The sequence below is a fragment of the Syngnathus floridae genome, chromosome 11 (genome assembly GCF_059516105.1).
Source record: "Syngnathus floridae isolate MCC-2025c chromosome 11, RoL_Sflo_1.0, whole genome shotgun sequence".
NCBI lineage: Eukaryota > Metazoa > Chordata > Actinopteri > Syngnathiformes > Syngnathidae > Syngnathus > Syngnathus floridae.
Window position 1 is genome coordinate 991646 of NC_142423.1, and position 19848 is coordinate 1011493.

General features: G+C 50.3%; 2 protein-coding genes across 11 annotated transcripts; both read right to left on the reverse strand.

Moving 5' to 3' along the window:
* Positions 1-411: 411 nt before the first annotated feature.
* On the reverse strand, positions 412-12592 carry pcif1 (phosphorylated CTD interacting factor 1). 7 transcript variants are annotated; one of them, XM_088390371.1, is made up of 16 exons: positions 12436-12592; positions 10395-10557; positions 10136-10260; positions 9454-9579; positions 9255-9391; positions 6679-6833; positions 5871-6018; positions 5710-5793; positions 5542-5641; positions 4915-5074; positions 4634-4824; positions 4096-4182; positions 3823-4007; positions 3667-3760; positions 2656-2831; positions 412-1781 (listed from the first exon to the last, which is right to left on the reverse strand). In XM_088390371.1, exons 2-16 carry the CDS (start codon positions 10519-10521, stop codon positions 1466-1468), a joined length of 2211 nt encoding a protein of 736 aa, XP_088246497.1. In that variant the 5' UTR covers positions 10522-10557; positions 12436-12592; the 3' UTR covers positions 412-1465. The 7 variants fall into 7 exon arrangements, with proteins under 7 accessions (XP_088246497.1, XP_088246492.1, XP_088246493.1 ...); XM_088390366.1 differs by having other exon boundaries at positions 6679-6890; XM_088390367.1 differs by having other exon boundaries at positions 6679-6890; positions 10395-10594; positions 12436-12591.
* Positions 12593-13076: 484 nt separating this feature from the next.
* On the reverse strand, positions 13077-19838 carry LOC148390250 (haloacid dehalogenase-like hydrolase domain-containing 5). 4 transcript variants are annotated; one of them, XM_088390374.1, is made up of 9 exons: positions 19681-19838; positions 19104-19331; positions 18893-19005; positions 18716-18809; positions 17204-17237; positions 16954-17125; positions 14692-14868; positions 14214-14370; positions 13077-13566 (listed from the first exon to the last, which is right to left on the reverse strand). In XM_088390374.1, exons 1-9 carry the CDS (start codon positions 19768-19770, stop codon positions 13411-13413), a joined length of 1221 nt encoding a protein of 406 aa, XP_088246500.1. In that variant the 5' UTR covers positions 19771-19838; the 3' UTR covers positions 13077-13410. The 4 variants fall into 4 exon arrangements, with proteins under 4 accessions (XP_088246500.1, XP_088246502.1, XP_088246503.1 ...); XM_088390376.1 differs by having other exon boundaries at positions 18893-19024; positions 19104-19328; positions 19681-19813; XM_088390377.1 differs by lacking the exon at positions 19681-19838 and having other exon boundaries at positions 18893-18973; positions 19104-19674.
* Between the last annotated feature and the right edge of the window lie 10 nt (positions 19839-19848).

Here is a 19848-nt window from a genome sequence, read left to right on the forward strand (position 1 = left end):
GCTATGACTACAATGCAGCCCGTGAAAAAAATGAGTTTGACACCCCAGGTGTAGTGGTACCCCTGTCTTGTGTGCAGGCTCCAGGAATTAGATTCCCGCATTTGACAGTGTGTATGTGCATGAGTGATTTATATAATTTAAAAAAATCAGACATGGTGTGAAAGAATTCTCATATTGTTCGTGGATAACTTGAACTTTGCACCAAACGCTGATAACTGTATCTTACATTCATCAACCAGGTTTTTTTTTTTATTACAACGAGAGTCAATTTTCACCGGATTTTGGTTATTCTTTGGACCGACTAAAAGCAACCATCGTATACACCACACAAGGAGAGCTCATTTATTTCTATTAATAACGTTTTGATTCAAAAGTGACATAATTTGCTGTCTAAAAAGAGGACAAGTGCCGAAGGATGGAATATAACTTTACTGAAACTCAAACTGCATTTAGCGTATTTACGTACATTCTACAGTCCCACGTTGTCCTATGTACAAGCGCGCATTTCCTTGTTGCGCTTAGCCAAGCAGGGCCAGTTTTAAAAAAGAACAAAGAGCTGATTGGCGTCATTTGGATTTAAAAAAAAATCACAAGATGACAAACGCTCACAACACAAACTGTCACAATCGACTTTCTCTTTGTTACTTGTGAAAACTCTTGTAAAAAATCTAGACTTCGTTGGATAAAGTGTTGTTTTTTTACAAGGGGCCAAAAGTCATTTTTGCATCTCGTTCAGCGTCCTTGTGAAAAGAAAACCTTTCATGTAAGCACAGGTGCTGCGTTCCGAGTTCACCACATAAAAGAAAAAACTTGCTGGGTTGACTATCAAATACTTCTTTCTGTACGTTTACAATATATAGACTTGTCTTTTCTTCTCAACACTTTGGTTTAGTTTGGAACAAACTATGGTAAACATTGTGATACAGAAACGATGACAATGAAGCCCCCAATGAGCATGACCTTTGCTGTACATCATTTACAGGGCAGGCAGGCGGGCGGCCAATCGGTTGGTGCGTATCCTCACTGCCGTTTGGGGCTACGTTCATTTTCGGCGATGATCTCTTCTGAAGTGAGCATAGTTACTTGTTGCCACGCCGACCTTGGCCTGTCAGTCGTTGGAAAATGACTAAATTGGGCAGACGTCTGCAGGCATGGCAGTGCGTGTGTGGCCCGTTTGACGTAGACTGCAGAGACATTTAATGGCCCGAGCGCAGCCACTACAGTTTCTTGTGTTCGGATGTTGGCGATAACTGCTGTAAAACGCAGGCCAGCACATCCGTGAAGGTGTTCTTTTTCTGGGCTCGAGAAAGGCGTCTGTGCAGCAGCACACGTGCAAAAGGGGGGCCGGGCTGCTCGCTGATGCTGGCCGAGACGTCCGTTTCAAACTTAAACTGGCCATTCGAGAAAGAAAAAGAATGCGATAGCTGCCTTGCCAACCAATTGTCTGGCATGTATGTGCCTGCCTTTAGACGGCGGCCATCTTTTCCTGCGGACTGCCACCGTTGTTGTTCTTGTCATGGCCACCTGGCGATGCGTGCGCATCGTTCACCCTGTCGCCAGCCTTGTTGAGGGCGGACGAGTCTCGGTCGACCGGCAGCGGGTGGGCGGGGCCTGGGGAGGCTAACGGAGGCGGACCGGCGGCAGGGGTGGAGCGCGAGGGCCGGTAGGACGCTGTCAGCTCGGCCAGCCGCTCCGGCGTGGGAGGCCACTTGGCAAAGCCCGCCGCATTCTGAAGGAAAAGCACCGCTGTGCCGTGGACTGCCCGGTAGTACATCTCCTCCCTGTACACACACGCACGTACTTAAACTTAATTCAGATGAGCCGGCCTCCCCCACGGGAAAGTTGGGTCCAGTATTGATTTGAACGATTTATTTCATACGGTTTCTTAGCTAAGCGCTTGTCCGAAACGGTGGCTTTGTCCCCGTCAGAACCCCCATTAAGAGTCTTCAGTATTTGACTGCACGTTTGAAATAGCCTTCCCTCAGGCTTGCTAGTACGAGTCGAGCTTTGCTTTTGCCAGTGAGGGAAACCCCGGAGCCGCATTGGGCCACCACCGTGTGCGGACCTTCCAAAATAGCCAGATTGTTGCTTTTAGCGAGGGCGGCTAGAGCGATGCCAATTTTGGAGGAACTGCCACAATTCTGATCATTGGGAGTACAACATTGCACTGACAGGTTCATTTATCAAACATATGTAGCAACTTTTTTGGTGCCTTGATGCGTAGGAGACCACCCAAATGAATGAGGGTGACGTTCTTTCCGTATCTGTCGCTGCCAAATGGCAAGTTCCCTCTGAGCAACATGTGCAATTTGAGCGGTCCTGGTCGACCTGGTGATCAAGGCTGGGCATTTTCAGGTTCATTCCCCCACGGAGGCAGCACTACCCTAACCGCGTGTTTGGATTTCTTTTCTTTTTCTCAGTCAAATTTTAGCGTGGTTTCCGGTAATCGGTTGGCTCAAGACAGTGCTGGCCTTTCTCAGCAGTCAGCCCAGCCGGAGCGCTCGAGGCCTTTGCTCGCGCCATCGTAGCATTCCGCTTGGGCAGAAAACCAAAAAAGCCCTCTCGTGGGGAAATGTTTGGATTTCCAATGACGGGTTAGGCGGCAGCATGCAAAGTTGTTTGGAAGAATCGTGAGCAATGGCTTGCGTTTGGCACCTCTTGCAGACGTGCTGCGTTCCGGAGCGGTACTCGTGTTCGTAGGCAGGCACGCTCATCTGGTGGCGCAGGAACCGGCTGGCCTCCATGCGGCCCAGAGCCGGTGTCACAGGGTCTCGCCACTCGGGGACGAAGACGATGAAAGACAGCGGCTCGCCGGACTGCTCCAGAAGGTCCTGGGTGGGTGACACGCACACGTCAGCGAGCCTGGGTCAATAAGAATGGACTTAGCGCTATCTCCCCTGTAGGTGCAACGCAAGCAATACGTTGCAAAATGAACAAAACAGGTCTCAAAAGACATGGTCCCAGAGAGTTTTTATTCCATCAACACAGTGACGTGCACATTTGCTTGTGCTACGCCCCTCCTGGGCCCAGCCAGACTGAAATGATGATGGCACCATGACTGATATGCCCCATTGCAAATGTACATCTGAATACCTCCTCTCAAAACTGAGAATCATGTTGGCTTCGCAAGTGGATACATCCCAAAAGAAGAAACAAGAAAAAAGCTGAAAATCGAGCAAGGGGGGAAAAAAAAAAAAAGAAATCATACCCAATGTCGTTTGCTGCATTAAAAAAATGTGTCTTCTGCAGACAGTATTTTGCAGGACAGATGTTTCACAGCGCAACAGCATTTGGCAACGTTCTTGCCACTGTCTAACAAAGACGCCCTTCTGCCATTTGTGCATTTTCTGAGCTGCAGGATCACATACATTTTTTCTGAGCTGCTCACATAAATTCTGTTTACACCCAAATACCCCCCCCCAAGAAAAGGAATAAAAAATCTATCATGAATTTAACTACAAATGGAAGGGAGTGCAAGTTTCATCAGGACAAGAAAAATCTAAATTGGAAGGGCAGGCAATTTTCAGGGCACATCTAAGATAGGAGTCCATGCCAGTCTCGATAAAATGGTCTATCTGGCAGAATTTGGACGCCTCGGGCCTATTTTGGCGTTTTGGGCGCCCACGCAGCCGCTGGCTGGCTTCAATGTTTGCTACTCCAAATCACCTCAAAGTGTGCCACCATGGCATCCATCAGCTCTTCGCAGAATGGCGGGTTGGCTTCAAACGAGCCGCTGACGGGACGGAAGGACAGAAATGGCCTGCGAAGGCACACGCAATTACTAAATACATGAGCGCACATGAGCGGCCGCAAGCGCCTCACCCTCGGGATCCAAAGTAGCCATCGGTGTCGGGGAAGGCGGAGCAGAACTGCTTATAGTAGCAGTTAAGCGGCGAGGCGAAACACTCAAAAGAAACAGCAAAGTGGCGATTCAAAGCCTCAAACACAGACACTGGCAGCGCCCCCTGCAGGCCGGCGCCATCGTTGGCGCTGCTGCCAAACATCACCTGCACACGCGGAGACGCGGCAAGCGGGCGTCATCCTTGCGCACGTGGGATTGGAAACTCCGGCGAGTTTGATTGGCGTGCGGCTGACCTGGTATCGCTTGAGTAGGCACCAAACCCTCGACAGGAACTTCTCGAAGCGAGAGTCGTCGATGCAGCTGTACCTGTACAGCAGCTCCTATGCACACACGCACACCAGTGGCGTATTAGGGCTGAGAGTAGCCTCGATCGATTTATCTGTCAATTAACCAATGAAACAGAGGGTGATAAAAACAACCAGGTGATTTCATTTCCATCCCTTCATTGCAACACAACACCATTGCAAATGCTCAGACAGATGAGCATTGAGTGACCAAGTTAGCACTTTTGTCTGTAATGTGTCAAAAACATGGATTACTTGGCAAAGTAGCTGAAGTTTCTATGTGTCCTATAATAAGGTGGGCGCTCTATTATAAAACCTTGATTGCTGAGAGGCACTCAGCCGAGGTGAAGTCCAACAATCGACGGCACGAGACGAGCGCTCGACAAATTTGCTATTCGATTAGTTGGGCGTGACTTTAGGGTGAGTGGTTTTGGTCACTTTTCCCCAAGTACTTTTGCCAAGGGTGCGCGCAGCTTCGAGTACCAACCAGCTTGCTGAAGTGTCCCCTGTTGACTTTGACCATCTCCCCTCGGAATCGCAGGCAGGCCACGTCATTCTCAAAGTGAAGCTCCACACGCGGGAGTGACGGCGACGCCTGCGCCAAACGCAACGGGTAACAGTACACCAGACGGGACGATGCTGGCAGCGGGGGGGGAGACGAGGAGGAGGCGGACGCATCTGAACACGCAACACAAAGATTTTTGCAGCAGACATTAGCCCTTGGCCACTTTACACCATTCCCAACAATTGGACTCGTGTACTGAGTACCTGCGGGCGGGTCTTGCAGCAGGCTGAGGTGCGTGTGTCGAAGGCGCCTGCAGTAGTCGGACGACAACTGATAGATCTTGGAGCAGATCCCCTCCACCGAGTCTTTGGCCACAGCCGTTACGTGAGGACCGCACTGCTGTCGGAGGTGCTCCAGACGGTCCTGCGCCAACGAGGCCAGGCCACTCTTTAGCAAGCACGTGTGTGCGATGGCATTGAAGCAACATTTGAGACAAGCAGAGTAGTTCCCTTTGCTCCCCCTCGCACCCATCCAGACCTCAAACACCTTGAGGTCTCGAGCACGATAGCCCCAACGTTTTAGCTCGGCTAGCGTCATCACTTGTTTTGTCCAAAGGCAAAGCAAGAGGAAGGAAGAGAGAAAATGGCCGGCTGTCACTTTCAGCAGAGCCCCAAAAGGCGCAAAGCGTTCTGAAGCCACACATGGCCACTGACCAATAGTGGCGAAAGGTACATTGTCGCATTGGAGTTTCTGCTTGATGCCGGCGAATGCAGAAGAAGACAGAGCGGGGATGAGAGCAGAAAAGGAGAGAGGAAGCTTAAGAAAGAGAGAGAAGGACAAAAGCACACACACACAATCACACACAGACACACACACGTGGGCAGCCGTACCATGTAGTCCTCCTTGCTGGCTGAGTGGTCCCTGCGCAACCAGCTCATGGTGTCTTCGGCGTTCCATTTGACCACCTTCCTGCTCTCCGGGCTGGCATTCCTGCAAAGAAAGCGTCAGCGGGTCAGCGGCAAGGCGGCCAAAGGGTGGAAGTCGGCAACGTCACGCGCCTGGAGTCGATCATCTTCTTGGCCGCTTCGGCATACTTGAAGAGAAGCTTGCGGGCCTCCTCCTTGTATTTGATGCGAGACAGCCTGCCAGACACCACAAAAGGTCATTTCGGGACGTCGGTCATTTCGGGACATCAGTCACCAACGGCGGCGCTCGCAACCTGATGGGGATGTCGTTCATGACCTCTCGGAACATGCACGGCGAGATGACAGGCTCGCAGTCGCTGGGCAACATAGGGTCCCAACCTTTGTCCAGCACTTTCCTCTCCAACAGCCAGCGGTTGAATGACTCCCGAGGTGGGTCGATGCCTGGCGCCGGCGCACGCGCAAGTCAAAGCCCAGAGCCACGCCGGACGGCCGATTCGGCGTCCTTGGCCTAAGTCACTCGGCGCTCCATTCGAGACGCGCAAGACTTAACGTCCCGCGCCACAGCAAGCTTGACTTTCATTTGCACTTTTTGCATTGCAAAGGAAAACGAGCAAGACGGACTTTGGCTAAAACTTTGCATTTCTTGTAGTACAAAAAAAAATTGTTTAGGCTGCCACCAATCATGATTTTCATCATCACTATCTTTCCAAGACTTTGATTGCACTGGCTCCTCCTTCGCCCAATGGCAGAACCTTTCTCCGCGGGAATTTGCTGAAGAGGGCCATGTCGGCTTCACTCCTCCTTTGCACTGTTCTTAGATGGAAGTACACAAAATAAAAGCAAGCCAAGCTAGGAAGAGAAATTCGCGAGGCTTCCCTTTCCGAGTTGGTGTGGAGCATGTGGGAAAATTGTTAGCCCTTCCCAAAAAATAATGGATACGACTTTCGGCCTTGCTTTCATGGCAAAACGGAAAAATGCCAAGTTTTTCCACGATGTCTGGAAAGGAAGCAGTGCCAATTCGTCCGCCACTCAACAAGTTGCGGCTTTGACGTCTACATCGCTTTGTGGAGCGGGATGCCATGTTTATGTGTGCGTGCGCACCTTCTCTCTGGTGACAGAGCTCATGGTAGTGTTGTCTGAGTTTGGTGACCAGCTGAGCTCTCTGCAGCTCGATCTCGGGGTGGGGGGGCAGGTGCTGGGCGGGGGGTTGCTCTCTGATGACGGCATTGGTCTGGATGTCCAGATCCCAGTAGATGCTGGGGCAGCACACACACATGCACGACATAACCAAGTGAAGCCCTACGTTGCTTGCACTGCAAAAAACGACAAGGCAACGATGCACGTGATACTCGTGCCAGTAAATTTTCCTCCGTCAATTAAAGCGGCTAAATGCGTTGCATGCGTGAAATGGCATCGTGGAGAAAGTGGCCAGCATGCCGGCCAAAGTCGGTTGATGTTGGTGACGGCACACAAGCGGTGCATACAAATCGGGTCCGGCCGCTCAAAGAAGAGGATTGCTATCGGGACGCCAAAATCTTCTGCCGGCCATCCCCAGTGTAAAACCCACGGGGGGGTGCGACGCGCTATGCGGGTGTCCCGGCGCGTTGGCAGTGGGATGTTGAGGTCGACAGTAACGCACAAAGTGGTTGTGATCCCAGGGGCCACATGTCAGGAGGAAACCCAAATGCCCCACAAACCTCCGCTCGACTGAGTCTGAGCACTCACCTGCGCTTTGCACACCGTTTTGGCTTCAATTTGGTGAGGGCCCGTTTGAATTGAGCCTTTGCGCAACACAGCGGAATTGAGGACGGACGGCTCATATTGTTACCTCCGGGAATATTTGCCTGACTTTGAACGAGTCAAACCTCTGCCGCATTTTAATTGATTCTACTTTGAGAGCATTTTATTTATTGCTCTAAGTGCAATGCTTATTTTCATCCTCCGCAATGTTGTTTAGAAACACCTGTTATAGTATCATTCTTTGCGTTTTTTAATATATTTTGGCGTAATTCAAAGAAAAGGTTTTCGGAAACTGATACGAGATTAGTATCCATCCATCCATCCATCCATCCATCCATCCATCCATCCATCTTCTTCCGCTTATCCAGGGTCGGGTCGCGGGGTCAGCAGCTTCAGGAGGGACTCCCAGACTTCCCTCTCTCCACTTCGTCCAGCTCATCCCGGGGGATCCCAAGGCGTTCCCAGGCCAGCTGAGAGACATAGTCTCTCCAGCGCGTCCTGGGTCGTCCCCGGGGTCTCCTACCGGTGGGAGATGCCCGGAACACCTCCCCAGGGAAGCGTCCAGGAGGCATCCTGATAAGATGCCCAAGCCACCTCATCTGGCTCCTCTCAACGTGGAGGAGTAGCGACTCTACTCCGAGTCTCTCCCGGATGACCGAGCTTCTCACCCTATCTCTAAGGGAGAGCCCGGACATCCTGCGGAGAAAACTCATTTCGGCCGCTTGTATCCGAGATCTCGTTCTTTCGGCCACGACCCATAGCTCGTGACCGTAGGTGAGGGTAGGAGCGTATATCGACCGGTAAATTGAGAGCTTTGCCTTTTGGCTCAGCTCTCTCTTCACCACAACGGACCGGTACAGGGTCCGCATTACTGCCGACGCTGCACCGATCCGCCTGTCGATCTCACGCTCCATCCTCCCCTCACTCGTGAACAAGACTCCAAGATACTTGAACTCCTCCACTTGGGGCAGGATCTCATCCCCGATCCGGAGAGGGCATTCCACCCTTTTCCGATCAAGGACCATGGACTCGGATTTGGAGGTGCTGACCCTCATCCCGACTGCTTCACACTCGGCTGCGAACCGTTCCAGCGAGAGCTGGAGATCACGGCCTGAAGAAGCCAACAGCACCACGTCATCTGCAAAAAGCAGAGACGCGATGCTGAGGTCCCCAAACCGGACCCCCGCAACGCCTCGGCTGCGCCTAGAAATTCTGTCCATAAAAATTATGAACAGAATCGGTGACAAAGGGCAGCCTTGGCGGAGTCCAACCCTCACTGGGAACGAATCCGACTTACTGCCGGAAATGCGGACCAGACTCTGGCATCGGTGATACAGGGACCGAACCGCCCTTATCAGTTGGCTTGGCACCCCGTACTCCCAAAGCACCTTCCACAGAACCTCCCGAGGGACACGGTCGAACGCCTTCTCCAAGTCCACAAAACACATGTGGACTGGTTGGGCGAACTCCCATGCACCCTCGAGGATCCTGCTGAGGGTGTAGAGCTGGTCCACTGTTCCATGGCCAGGACGAAAGCTTCACTGCTCCTCCTGAATCCGAGGTTCGACCTACCGACGGACCCTCCTCTCCAGCACCCCTGAATAGACCTTACCAGGGAGGCTGAGGAGTGTGATTCCCCTGTAATTGGAACACAACGTCCGGTCCCCCTTCTTAAAGAGGGGAACCACCACCCCAGTCTGCCAATCCAGAAGCACTGTCCCCGATGTCCACGCAATGTTGTAGAGGCGTGTCAGAGATTAGTATTTCTTTCCTGTTTTATCCCCATTCTCAGGCCATTTGATTGTGCGACGGTGTTCGCTCATTGGAGCGGTGCTCGGAGTACAAGCCATGTAGTTTTGGGGTTCCGCTCATTGTGCAAAGATTGAGGAGCGCTGCCCGACAGTACCCGCGGCTTGCCGTCCAACATTATGACTTACATGGTCGGCTTGTAGATTGCAGGGGTGGGGCTCGGTGTGCCGGGCGCCACAGCCGCCGTGCCTCGTTTGTCATCAGGTGCAGCGCTCCAGGGCTTTGCACCGGGCACGCTGGGCGAGATGGGCGTGGTGGGCTCGATCTGAATGGGACGGGACACGCGGGTCATGAGAGAGGTCCAACGAAGGTCCCCGCTGAGCTTACCTTGGCCCGTTTCAGGCTGTTGGGCCCGGCCGCCTGCTCCTCAGAGCTGCGCCTCTTCCTCTGGCCGTTGCCAAGGTTGCCGTCTGCGCCCTCTGTCGGAGCGGCGTTCAGGCCTAAAGGATCCGACTGCACGCAGACACACACATATATAGCAGCGAACAACAGGTTGATTATCAAGGAATACAAAATGATGGGGGACTAACACCTTTCTGTGTCAAACAAGAGCGACGATCATACTAGCCCTTTGCAAAAGAATCGTCTTCGTCATCATCTGGACTTTGGCAGATTAAAGGCCAAAATAAGACGCTTTTTCGAGACACGGTAATGGGATGACTATTGTGGCGCAGAATCCACCCATTTTCAGCCGCACTTGACCTAAACCAACTTTGACTCCCATCATATGACTCGATACATGTCACAGATGAAACGCGGAGGTTGACGAGAAGAGAGACACTGACGTGGAAGCGTTACCCGTTTCCTATCTTGTTAGTGGATTAAAGACTAGAATATTAGGGTTATAAAGGCGGAATGAATCAACGTCATCCAATTTGGTTTTGTAATTTTTGGACTCGCCTAACCTGGGCCACCGTTCAGTTCGGACCCCGGTGTCGATGACTGTTCGAAAGATTTTCAGGTAGGGGTGTGCACTAATTTGCCACGGCCGGGCTTATTGGCCACTCACAATGACGTCATGCTGGCCCAACACCGGCACCTCCCACAGGCTTTGGTTGGTGAATCTGTTGAAGTAGTACGGACGGTTCTCCCGCCGAGACCAGCACTTGGACCAGCCCGCCTGGATCAGCTCATCTGCAGGGAGAGGCCCGGCAGACGGGCGAGACACTCAGGACAGGGGTGCGAAACGGACAGAGGTACAGAGAAGCGAGACAGACAGAGACAGCAGCGAGAGTGATCCGCGTGAGGGTGAGAGAGACGGTGTGCACCTGGCAGTTCGGGTGGCTTGGCGGCGGCCGAAGGTGAGAGAGGTAGGACGTGCGAGGCAGCAGAGGCGCCGGGAGAATGCACCATGGCCCCCTCCCCCTTCAGCGATGCCCGGCTCTCGTTGGACATCTCTGCTGTTCGTCCGTCACAAGCGCATCGGTTGACCTGGCACCGTACCAAAGACAACACCGTCAAACCGATCCTGATAACAAAACACAATGAGGGTGGGCAATATAGCAAAAACATCATAGCAGCATTTTTTCAAAATAAAATTCCAATCACGATTTTATGGCAATTCTTCTTCCTTACATGTGTTTTTTAGACGAATTTGTACATTTGTGACAATTTCCCCCATGTGGAACACATCAAACACATCTTTAGTAAGAGAAGAAGTCAGTGCCTCCCCCCGGTTGGCTTGCCTTTGTTCAATGAAAGTGTTACAACGGGTTGTTTTAACTTGGAGCTAGCGTCCGCCAGGACCCTGGCTGACTTGCATTGGGTTCTTTTGGATACTGTCTCCGCAAGTATATAAACAGGCTGGTAGAGCAAGCACCCGGCGCCTAGTTGTAGTCTCTGCTTACAAAATTTGGTAAAAGCCAAATCAAACTCACACCTATGGGCAATTTGGAGTGCTCAATCAGCCTACCAAGCATGTTTTTGGGATGTGAGAAGAAACCGGAAAACCCGGAGAAAACCCACCCAGGCACAGGGAAGAACATGCAAACTCCACACAGGGAGGTGGAATTGAACCCACAATCTCTGAACTGTGAGGCGGACATGCAGTGCTCCAACGTACCGCCTACGGAAGGACTCACATCAGCCAAAAACTGATTTCAACTTAGCGTGCAGCTCTCATAATCATAAAAGCAGTGCAATACAATTCAAGGGTGGTACATTAAAATGTAACATTCCGCTCAATTGAAACCAATTTTCTGCTTATTATCACTTCCCCCTTGCATACATTTTGCACACCTAAGTACCGGTATGTACAATTTGTGGTATTTTGTGTTACCAATTTACAGCTGTGGTTTGACTTCAAGTGTTTTTCCTTAAAGATCGTTTGGGTGACCTGGGTAAACAATGATTAGCATTTTTCTGACTTGTTACGGGCCAAACCAGAAACTGAATCAAACTATGGGTTTTCACTGCCAATTTCAAATGTCTGACTTTTGAAGGAAGTTATGGACATGCAATACTTAGAGACGCTCATAATTTTAACCTAGTTGTGGGAGTCTACTTGTGTCCACGAGATGCGACCGTCCGCTGGAGTTCTCAGACTGTGCACACATCAAGGACGTCCAACTAACACTGTTGCATCAGCGTGAGTATTTTCTTTTCTTTTCTTATTTAACACGTGTAGTATATAAAGGCATTTTGCAGGCTCGCGTTCATATCAAAAGGACGTCTTGAATGTTAGGGCTATTCAAGGCGAAAGAGAAAAGCGCCATAACCCGCCAACCAAGCTTCAGGCAACAGCAACGCCGTCCTTCGATCACCTCAGTTCGGAACCATCGCAACACAACCGCACCGCTGTGGAAACCCCTGAATTCGGTTAAAAGGCCAAGTGAAAAGGTTTGCTCAATTGTTGTTTTGCTTGCACAGAAATGAGCGCCATTGTTACACGCATGCGCAGTGCAGCTCTCGTCGCCAAACAAGGAGGAGGAGAACGACGAGGAGGAAACTAACCAGAAGCGAACGGCGAAAGGCAGGGAAGGGGGAGGACAAAACGCGCAGGAAACCGTCCAGATCTTTGATTCGCCGCCCGCTCGGCTGACGAGCGGAACGCGCGCGGCTCGGACTCAGCAGTAGTATCGGGCCGGTTGGCTGCCATCTTGTCCGTCGGGAGACGCTGCCGTTTGGGCGCCGGTTGTGCTCAGACAAGATGGCGGACACGCCCCTGCCACAGCGTCCTGCGAACCGTTTTGAGCCTTTCGTGGCGACAGGGCCCCCGTGCGAACATTTTGTGCGGCTCAATTCAAAGCCGGAAAGTTCCAACGCGTTCGGGTAGCGTCGGGGCAGCTCGAGCGAGCCATATTGCCTTACCTGAATTCTTTGAACGGCTACGAGTCGCGGGCTCTGCCTGTGGATTTGGGCTCCTCCGCTCCCTCCCCGCCTGCTCAGACATCTTTACAGGGGAGAGAAAAGCGCGACTACGCATGCGCGCCCACCGACACGCTTCCCGTTCTGGTCTGTCACGCCCCGGACGCCATCTCGAAGAGGTCGACGACACTCTCTCCCCCCCCCCCCCCCCCCCCCCCCCCCCGATCGCGCAGGAGGTCACAGTTGCACATATTTATATCGAAACTATCTACGAAAACTGCAAGAGCAAAAAGATAATTCACAGAACAAGTGTTTCAATAAATTACGCCTTTCGTAGCAATACACTCAGACACAAATTAAACAAAACATGATGGGGCCTTTCAATCAGAACTGAAGAACTGCAAGAGCAAAAAAAATAATTCATAGACAAAGTCTTTAAATAAATGACACCTCTTTTATAGCATTCTTGGTGTTAATACATATTTAAAAATTGTTATAACATTCTAACTTATTCTTCCAATGAACAATGTTTTGTTTTAATAATGACGGGTTAAAACATTTACCATTAGTGATAGACTCATACCAAAAGGAAATATGGTTCAAATCTAAAGTTTTACCTGAACAAAAAACACTGACATCCAATATAATTTTTTTCTTCAGATCCTTTAGTTTTTGTTAAAATTTGTTATATTTTATTCTCCAAATGAACAAAAATCAAATTTCATGGCAATTATATTTGTCAATCATTTGCGTGATTTTTTCTGTTACCGCACAACCCTCTTCTTATGTTGTTGATTTGTTTTTTTAATACTTTGAATCATCAATTTGTGTTGTGAGTTCCAATCCAGACTGCAGCAATGCTGTGTAGACTTTTAGTTTTTACCGGCGTTAAGAGAGCAAACCTGCGCCGTGCCGTTGGTCCACGGGGACTGGGATTGTCCTTTAGCGTAATGGTGTGTCAAGCAATTGCGGACGACGTCAGAGGTGCCTGCGGAGCACAAGGTCAACGGCGGCCTCAACGTCTTCCAGCACGTAGGCGGGCTCCAGCAAGCCGGCCTCGGCACTCATGTCCCGGTGGCCGTGCAAAAAGATGTTCTCCCGGGCGGGTGCTGGCTTGTAGACGCCCGTGCACACCTGTTCACAACATAGACGCAAGGCGTCAAAGCACGTTTTTTTCCCGCTTGGAAATGATCCCCAAAAGCAGCTTAGTTGTTTGTTTTTCGGATTCTTTCAGTTCAGTGCGAAAAGGACAATTAGAAATGTTTCCTCTTTGGTACATGGATTGATCAAAGGGTGACAAATAAAGCAGACGAGACATAGGGAATGTAAAAAGACAACAGTAACCAAGTGAATGTTTTATGGCCTTACATACACAAAAGCCTTCAGATGGCCGTCAGGACGCATGAGAGAGAGGCTTCACTGTCGCCACCGTTTCCTCTTGAAATTGTTCCCGACTTTCAGATTGCTCCCATGACTGGCACGTTTACATTTGGAGCAAGAATGGGGACATCGCTACAACGAGGACCTTATTCCACTCGCGCCACTTGACATCAAATTGTGGATGCTGAACTCTTGCACAGGAAGGGGGGCTGGCAAAACAACTGTCGTTGAGAGCTCCAATGCCGGAGGGGCCTGAGCACCGTGTGTATGGTTGCTGAGGCTGACAGCATTACATTAGCAACGGTTTGGGGTCATCACTGCAACGGTAGCCGACGGATAGTCGAGAGGGCTCGGGGGACGGGATCTTTGGATTCCAAGCGGGTCGTGTCATCACCACCTACCAGGACAGATCGACAGCGCGCGGCGGACGCCAGCTGCCCCTCGTCGGGCTCCCCCTCGCCGGGCTCCCGGGCTGCCGTCTCACCGGTGGCGCTACGTTGCTCAGACAGGTAGCGATTGTACAGGTTGGCACCATAAACATCCGTCATGGGGTTGTCGCTGTAAAAGAGCAGAAGAAATCCACTGGACGTCAATTAACATTTGTACAACTGCCACCCAGTCAGATTTTGGCACCTAGGTACTAACTGCGCAACATAATAGGATCATACAATATTAACATTCCGCTGACTTCATTCTAACAATTTGACAACTCTGTCATCAGAGAACACCTGCCAACACAGAGCTGAAATAGCGTTTCGATGAGTTACTTGTCTGTTGACAATGTTCCGAGCGCCACAGGCACCCGCATTTCTCCAGAGCTCAAGCTACAGAAAGAACAATGGATGCTTCAATTGGACATAGGTGCGCGCTAGTGCTCACCCGACGGCGTAGATGGTTTGGACCTTGTGGTGGCAGTTTCGGCGCATGAGCGCGTGCTCAGCGAAGCGGTAGGTAAGCAGGCTGGGCTTCCCCAGCAGCGCCCGGTAGCTCAGCTCTCGTCCCGTCAACTTCTTGTACGCCGACTCCAAGCACAGCAGGAACATGCCGTGGCCAAAACTGCCACACGCACGCCACACGCACTCTTGTCATCACATGGACTCTCATTTGCCAAACAGCACAGCTTCTGGACATACAAGCAAGAGCAAAGCAGCTTCTCCCTGGTCTCTGCCGTGCCCTGCTAAGGTTAAGCCTCAAAGGAAACAGTTCTGGGAAATTCAACCTCACACATGTCAAACAACGCACGGGCCGTTGTGGCCAGCGTGATTGAGGTCGATTGTTGGAGCAGTTTCAACTCATATCTCAAGGTAGGCACCACTGTAGCCGAGTTAAAACGTGCCCAGGTCTTGGATACAGTCAGTACGCAGATGCGTGGTAAACTAGGGTTTATTATTAACGTTTTACTGTTGTTTTGAAATTTACTAGTTGAGAACCACCAGCTGACTAGCGTTTCGTTTTCGTTTAGCCTGTGCAACTTAAGTCTGTTCAACTGAATCAACAGGGGAGAGAGTGTGAGAGAGGAAAGGGTGTTTTGTTGTCAATGTTTTGCTGTTGTTTTGAAAGTTGTAGTAGTTGAGAACCATCAGCTGACTAGCCTATTTGTTTAGCCCAGGGGTGGCCAACCCGCGGCTCGCGAGCCGCATGCGGCTCTTTGCCTGGTTTCATGCGGCTCTTTTACGTTCATATCAAAGTTTGTGTTTGTGGTTTTTTTTGTGCGTGCTGCTTCGCTTGCGTTCAATATCTACGGTCATTTTTTATGCTATTTTATGTCTGTACGGCGACCTTGAGTGCCTTGAAAGGCGCCTTATAAATAAAACGTATTATTATTATTATAATTATTAATATGGTATTTCCGTCAAACGCGTATGCGCATGAAGTGTTATCCCGCAAAGGAGGAGGGGCAAACACATTCGAGGAAACAAATAGTGTCAATTTCACTCTCAAAATGGCAGGGAGAAAATACACAGCTAAACGAAAATATGAAGATGAACACAGGATGTTTTTAACAGAGTGGGAAAGTTTATATTTTTTTGTTGAACGCAATGGCAAGCCATTCTGCCCGACATGTCAGACGTCATTAGCGCATTTCATAGCTTCAAATTTTCAGCGCCACATCAGCTCACTTCATGCTAATAATCGATAAGGGCTTTCCAAAAGGGACTGAATTTCGCAAGCGCAAGTTGGACACTTTGAAAAGTCAGGCAGAAAAACAGGTACAGTTTTTCCCAAAAATTACGAAGCACTCAGAGACTGCCACGCTTCCATTGCATCAACTGGCTTGGAACATTGCACGTGCTAAAAAGCCATACAATGAAGGTGAGTTCGTTAAAAAATGTCTCAGTGACGATGTTGAAATCTTGCCTCCTGAAAACGACAAACTAAAACAAATGGTATCAGACATCCAACAAAAAGAATTGCTTCGAGTAGCAACAACGAAATACAAGCCAGATTTGAAGACGATTGTTCAAGGCAAGGAATGCACTAAGCAAAATGCTTAGTAAGTGAAAAAACACTATTGTAAATTATGTTTTTGTTTGTGGACTTTGTTGAACTGAGAGTTTGTGTGTGAGACACACAATGTTCATAGTTGAAAATGACTGGCCTGTGGTCTTAGTACTGTAGGAGTCACTTTCTGTCATTATCATGTTGGTGCGTGACATGAAAATGTCACACAATAAATTTGGCTGAGCAGAGGTGTGTGTGTGTGTGGGGGGGGGGGGGTATGGCCACCATGGGGGGGGGGGGGGGGGAGTGTGAGACAGAGGAAGGGGTGCCGTGTGTGTGCGTGCGTGCGTGCGTGTGCGTGTGTGTGTGTGTGAGACTGAGTGACAGACTGCGTGACTGGACGCTGCAGTGAGGAGCAATCCATCTGTCTCCCGATGTTTTGTTGAATAAAGTTGTTTTGTTGTTGTCGTATTTGTACACTTGTGTCGATGCAGTTACTGAGTAGGAGGTGGAGCAACTGATTATTAAAAACTGAGTACCGTATTGGCCCGAATATAAGACGGTGTTTTTTGCGTTCAAATAAGACTAATACATATGACATATTTTTGCCAAGGGCCCCATGAAGGTCTAAACCAGTTCTGCGCATGTAGATTCATACTAAGTCAATGGAACAGTTGCATTTGTTTTTTTTTTCCTTACCGCGGCGAGGGTGCCTCGGCCATCCACAGCAGGTCCATGTTGCAGGCCAGCACGGGCAGCTGGGCTGGCGACCAATCGTAAGCAGCCGACGGACGTCCGTTGGTCAGCAGCACGTCCACCAGCAGCTGAAGATTGGTCTCCCAGCGCACTGGCTCGCCAAACAGCAGCACAGCTGTCGAAAACCATGAGGCATCAACAATAAAGCGTTAGAAGAGATCCGAAACATAAGGCGCACGTGTAGTGCTCTTACCTTCAATTTGGGGGAACTTGTGCGCAACGTTGGACTGCAACACAAAAGAACCCACTTGTCACTTCAAACAGACAGCATTCATCATAATTGTACTAAGTTCATCTTGTTTTTCCTTGTTTTAATCACTTCACTGGTTTCTTTTATATCAAACAAATTGTTTTAGGTTCTTTACCTGACATGTTTCGGCGGTTTCTTCCGCCTTCATCAGAGTGTCACAGATGTGATAGTGACGCGTCTTTATCAGCTGATGGATGATGGATGAAGGCGTGGCTCACCTGTCAGATTTGACAGGTGAGTCACGCCCTCTGCTGTCCATTCACCTCTCCAGAATGCTGTTCCAGGTTGTAGAGAGCATATAGGCTCCCTCATCCCTGTTGATGGTCCTCGGGCCCCGCTTGCGGATCTCAATGGCCTCCCTGATCCAACGCTGATGTTTATTTTCTTCAGTGCGGATGACTCTGGCCTTTTCCCAGTCCATGATGTGGTTTTCTCTTTTACAGTGATCTGGGAAAAGGCCAGAGTCATCCGCAGTGAAGAAAATAAACATCAGCGTTGGATCAGGGAGGCCATTGAGATCCGCAAGCGGGGCCCGAGGACCATCAACAGGGATGAGGGAGCCTATATGCTCTCTACAACCTGGAACAGCATTCTGGAGAGGTGAATGGACAGCAGAGGGCGTGACTCACCTGTCAAATCTGACAGGTGAGCCACGCCTTCATCCATCATCCATCAGCTGATAGACGCGTCACTATCACATCTGTGACACTCTGATGAAGGCGGAAGAAACCGCCGAAACATGTCAGGTAAAGAACCTAAAACAATTTGTTTGATATAAAAGAAACCAGTGAAGTGATTAAGACAGCATTCATCGATGGGGTTGGAACCAGAAACGATTCATGGCATGCCACAGTCGACTTTTAACTCACGGAGAGCTCGATCGATTGCCACCGACGACCGAGGTCGTTGCGCACACTGGCATCGATGGCGCATCCCGTTAAAGTTCCAGAAATGTCCACAAATAATTTTTTACTATTGGAAACGTTCCTTTTTACATACTATTGGCATTTGATTTCCTGACTGCGGAGCAAATGCTTCAGCCAACCAATATTTCTCAGCCACGTTATTGGCTTGCTATGGTGCGAAAGAAAACATTTTCATTGACGTTGACTGTAAGAATCCATATTTGTGGCAGCGTCTTAAGAGCTCTCTGAGAACAGGCTCTTGCACCCACGCAAAACAACGAAATCCATCGCTGAAGCTTCGCTGAAGCCCCGCACAAGTCAGGCAAGTGCACCATCAGCATCCTTGCGTCTTTTATTATTATTTATTATCTGTTGTTTTTTTTTTTTTGTTTTGGTTACTTGACACATGTACCCTCGTGTTGACTTACGTACTGTACATTATATCTGCATTTTATACTTGACACATACTTTTTCGTTTGTGGTTTTGCTCACGATGGTGACGTTTGACTAATTGAACGCAGTGAAGCGTGTACTTCGATGGCGGACGTACGTCTGCTCTGGGCATCCTGCTGTGGTCGACCATGTCCAGCAGAGGGTACTGTTCTCGGAGCTGCTCCATGCTCACCACCTTCTTGAAACCCAGACTGACTCGCGGAGGTCAAGGGCTCGGCGACAAAGTGGTGGGCGGTGCCCGGTTCGACTGCCAGTCAAGCCGAAGAAAGGATACGAGTGCGCGATGTCCGTGATCGGTCCTTGTCCGGACACCAGCACGCACTTGTCGTGAAAATTCGTCAATGTTTGCAGAGGACTGTAGGACAAAACCACTTGGTCGGGACTAATCTGCACACACAGGTCACAACTGGGATCCGAACGGAACACAGTCAACAGAACCCGTTCAACGCACGCACGCACGGGCATACAAACGTCTCGTCACTCACCGGCACGTCGAGCAGTGACGACAGCTGTTGCGCTTTGCGTTCGGGCCAACAACTTGAAGCGTTGGTGACGAACACAACGGGTAGCAGGAAGTCGCCGCTGCGGTCGAGCAGCTTCTGGAAGGCTCGCCGTGCCGCCGGGAGGACTGAGCCGCCGCGCACAAGCACGCCATCCACGTCCAGCAGGATGCCAGCCTCGCACCGAGGGGACGGCGGCAGGTGGTGCTGCTGCTGCCGGCACAACACAGGGCGACACACCCGGCTGTGCCACTCTTGTCTTTCAACCCTTTTCATCTCCCCTCACCGGCTAACTGACATATCGGTAGGCAACAATTTACATTAAATAGGACTCTCAAAGCTGAAACGCAATCAAGTCAAAACAGACTCATCGCGTCAGGTAGCCTTTCAAATCCTACTACTTCCTGATTACAGCAAATTAAAGCAGCATGAGGTGGAACGAGACCACAGCAAGTGCCGGCGACTCGCCTGGATCTGTCCGCCATTATCGCTTAAATTCCCACCATTCATTTTCTACTATTTTCTCCATCCATCACGCAGTCGCACACGCAGGCGCACTGACCTGCAGAGCGTCGGTGCAGCGCGCCACTGTCCTGAGCGCGTGCTGCAGGCGCGCGCACCACATAACGACAAAGACGTTAATACCGTCCATCGTGCAGCCGCCGCACGTCTTAACGAAGTGCTGTCGTGTGACATCATCACCTGGGGGCGGGGCTACAGTCAATCAGAG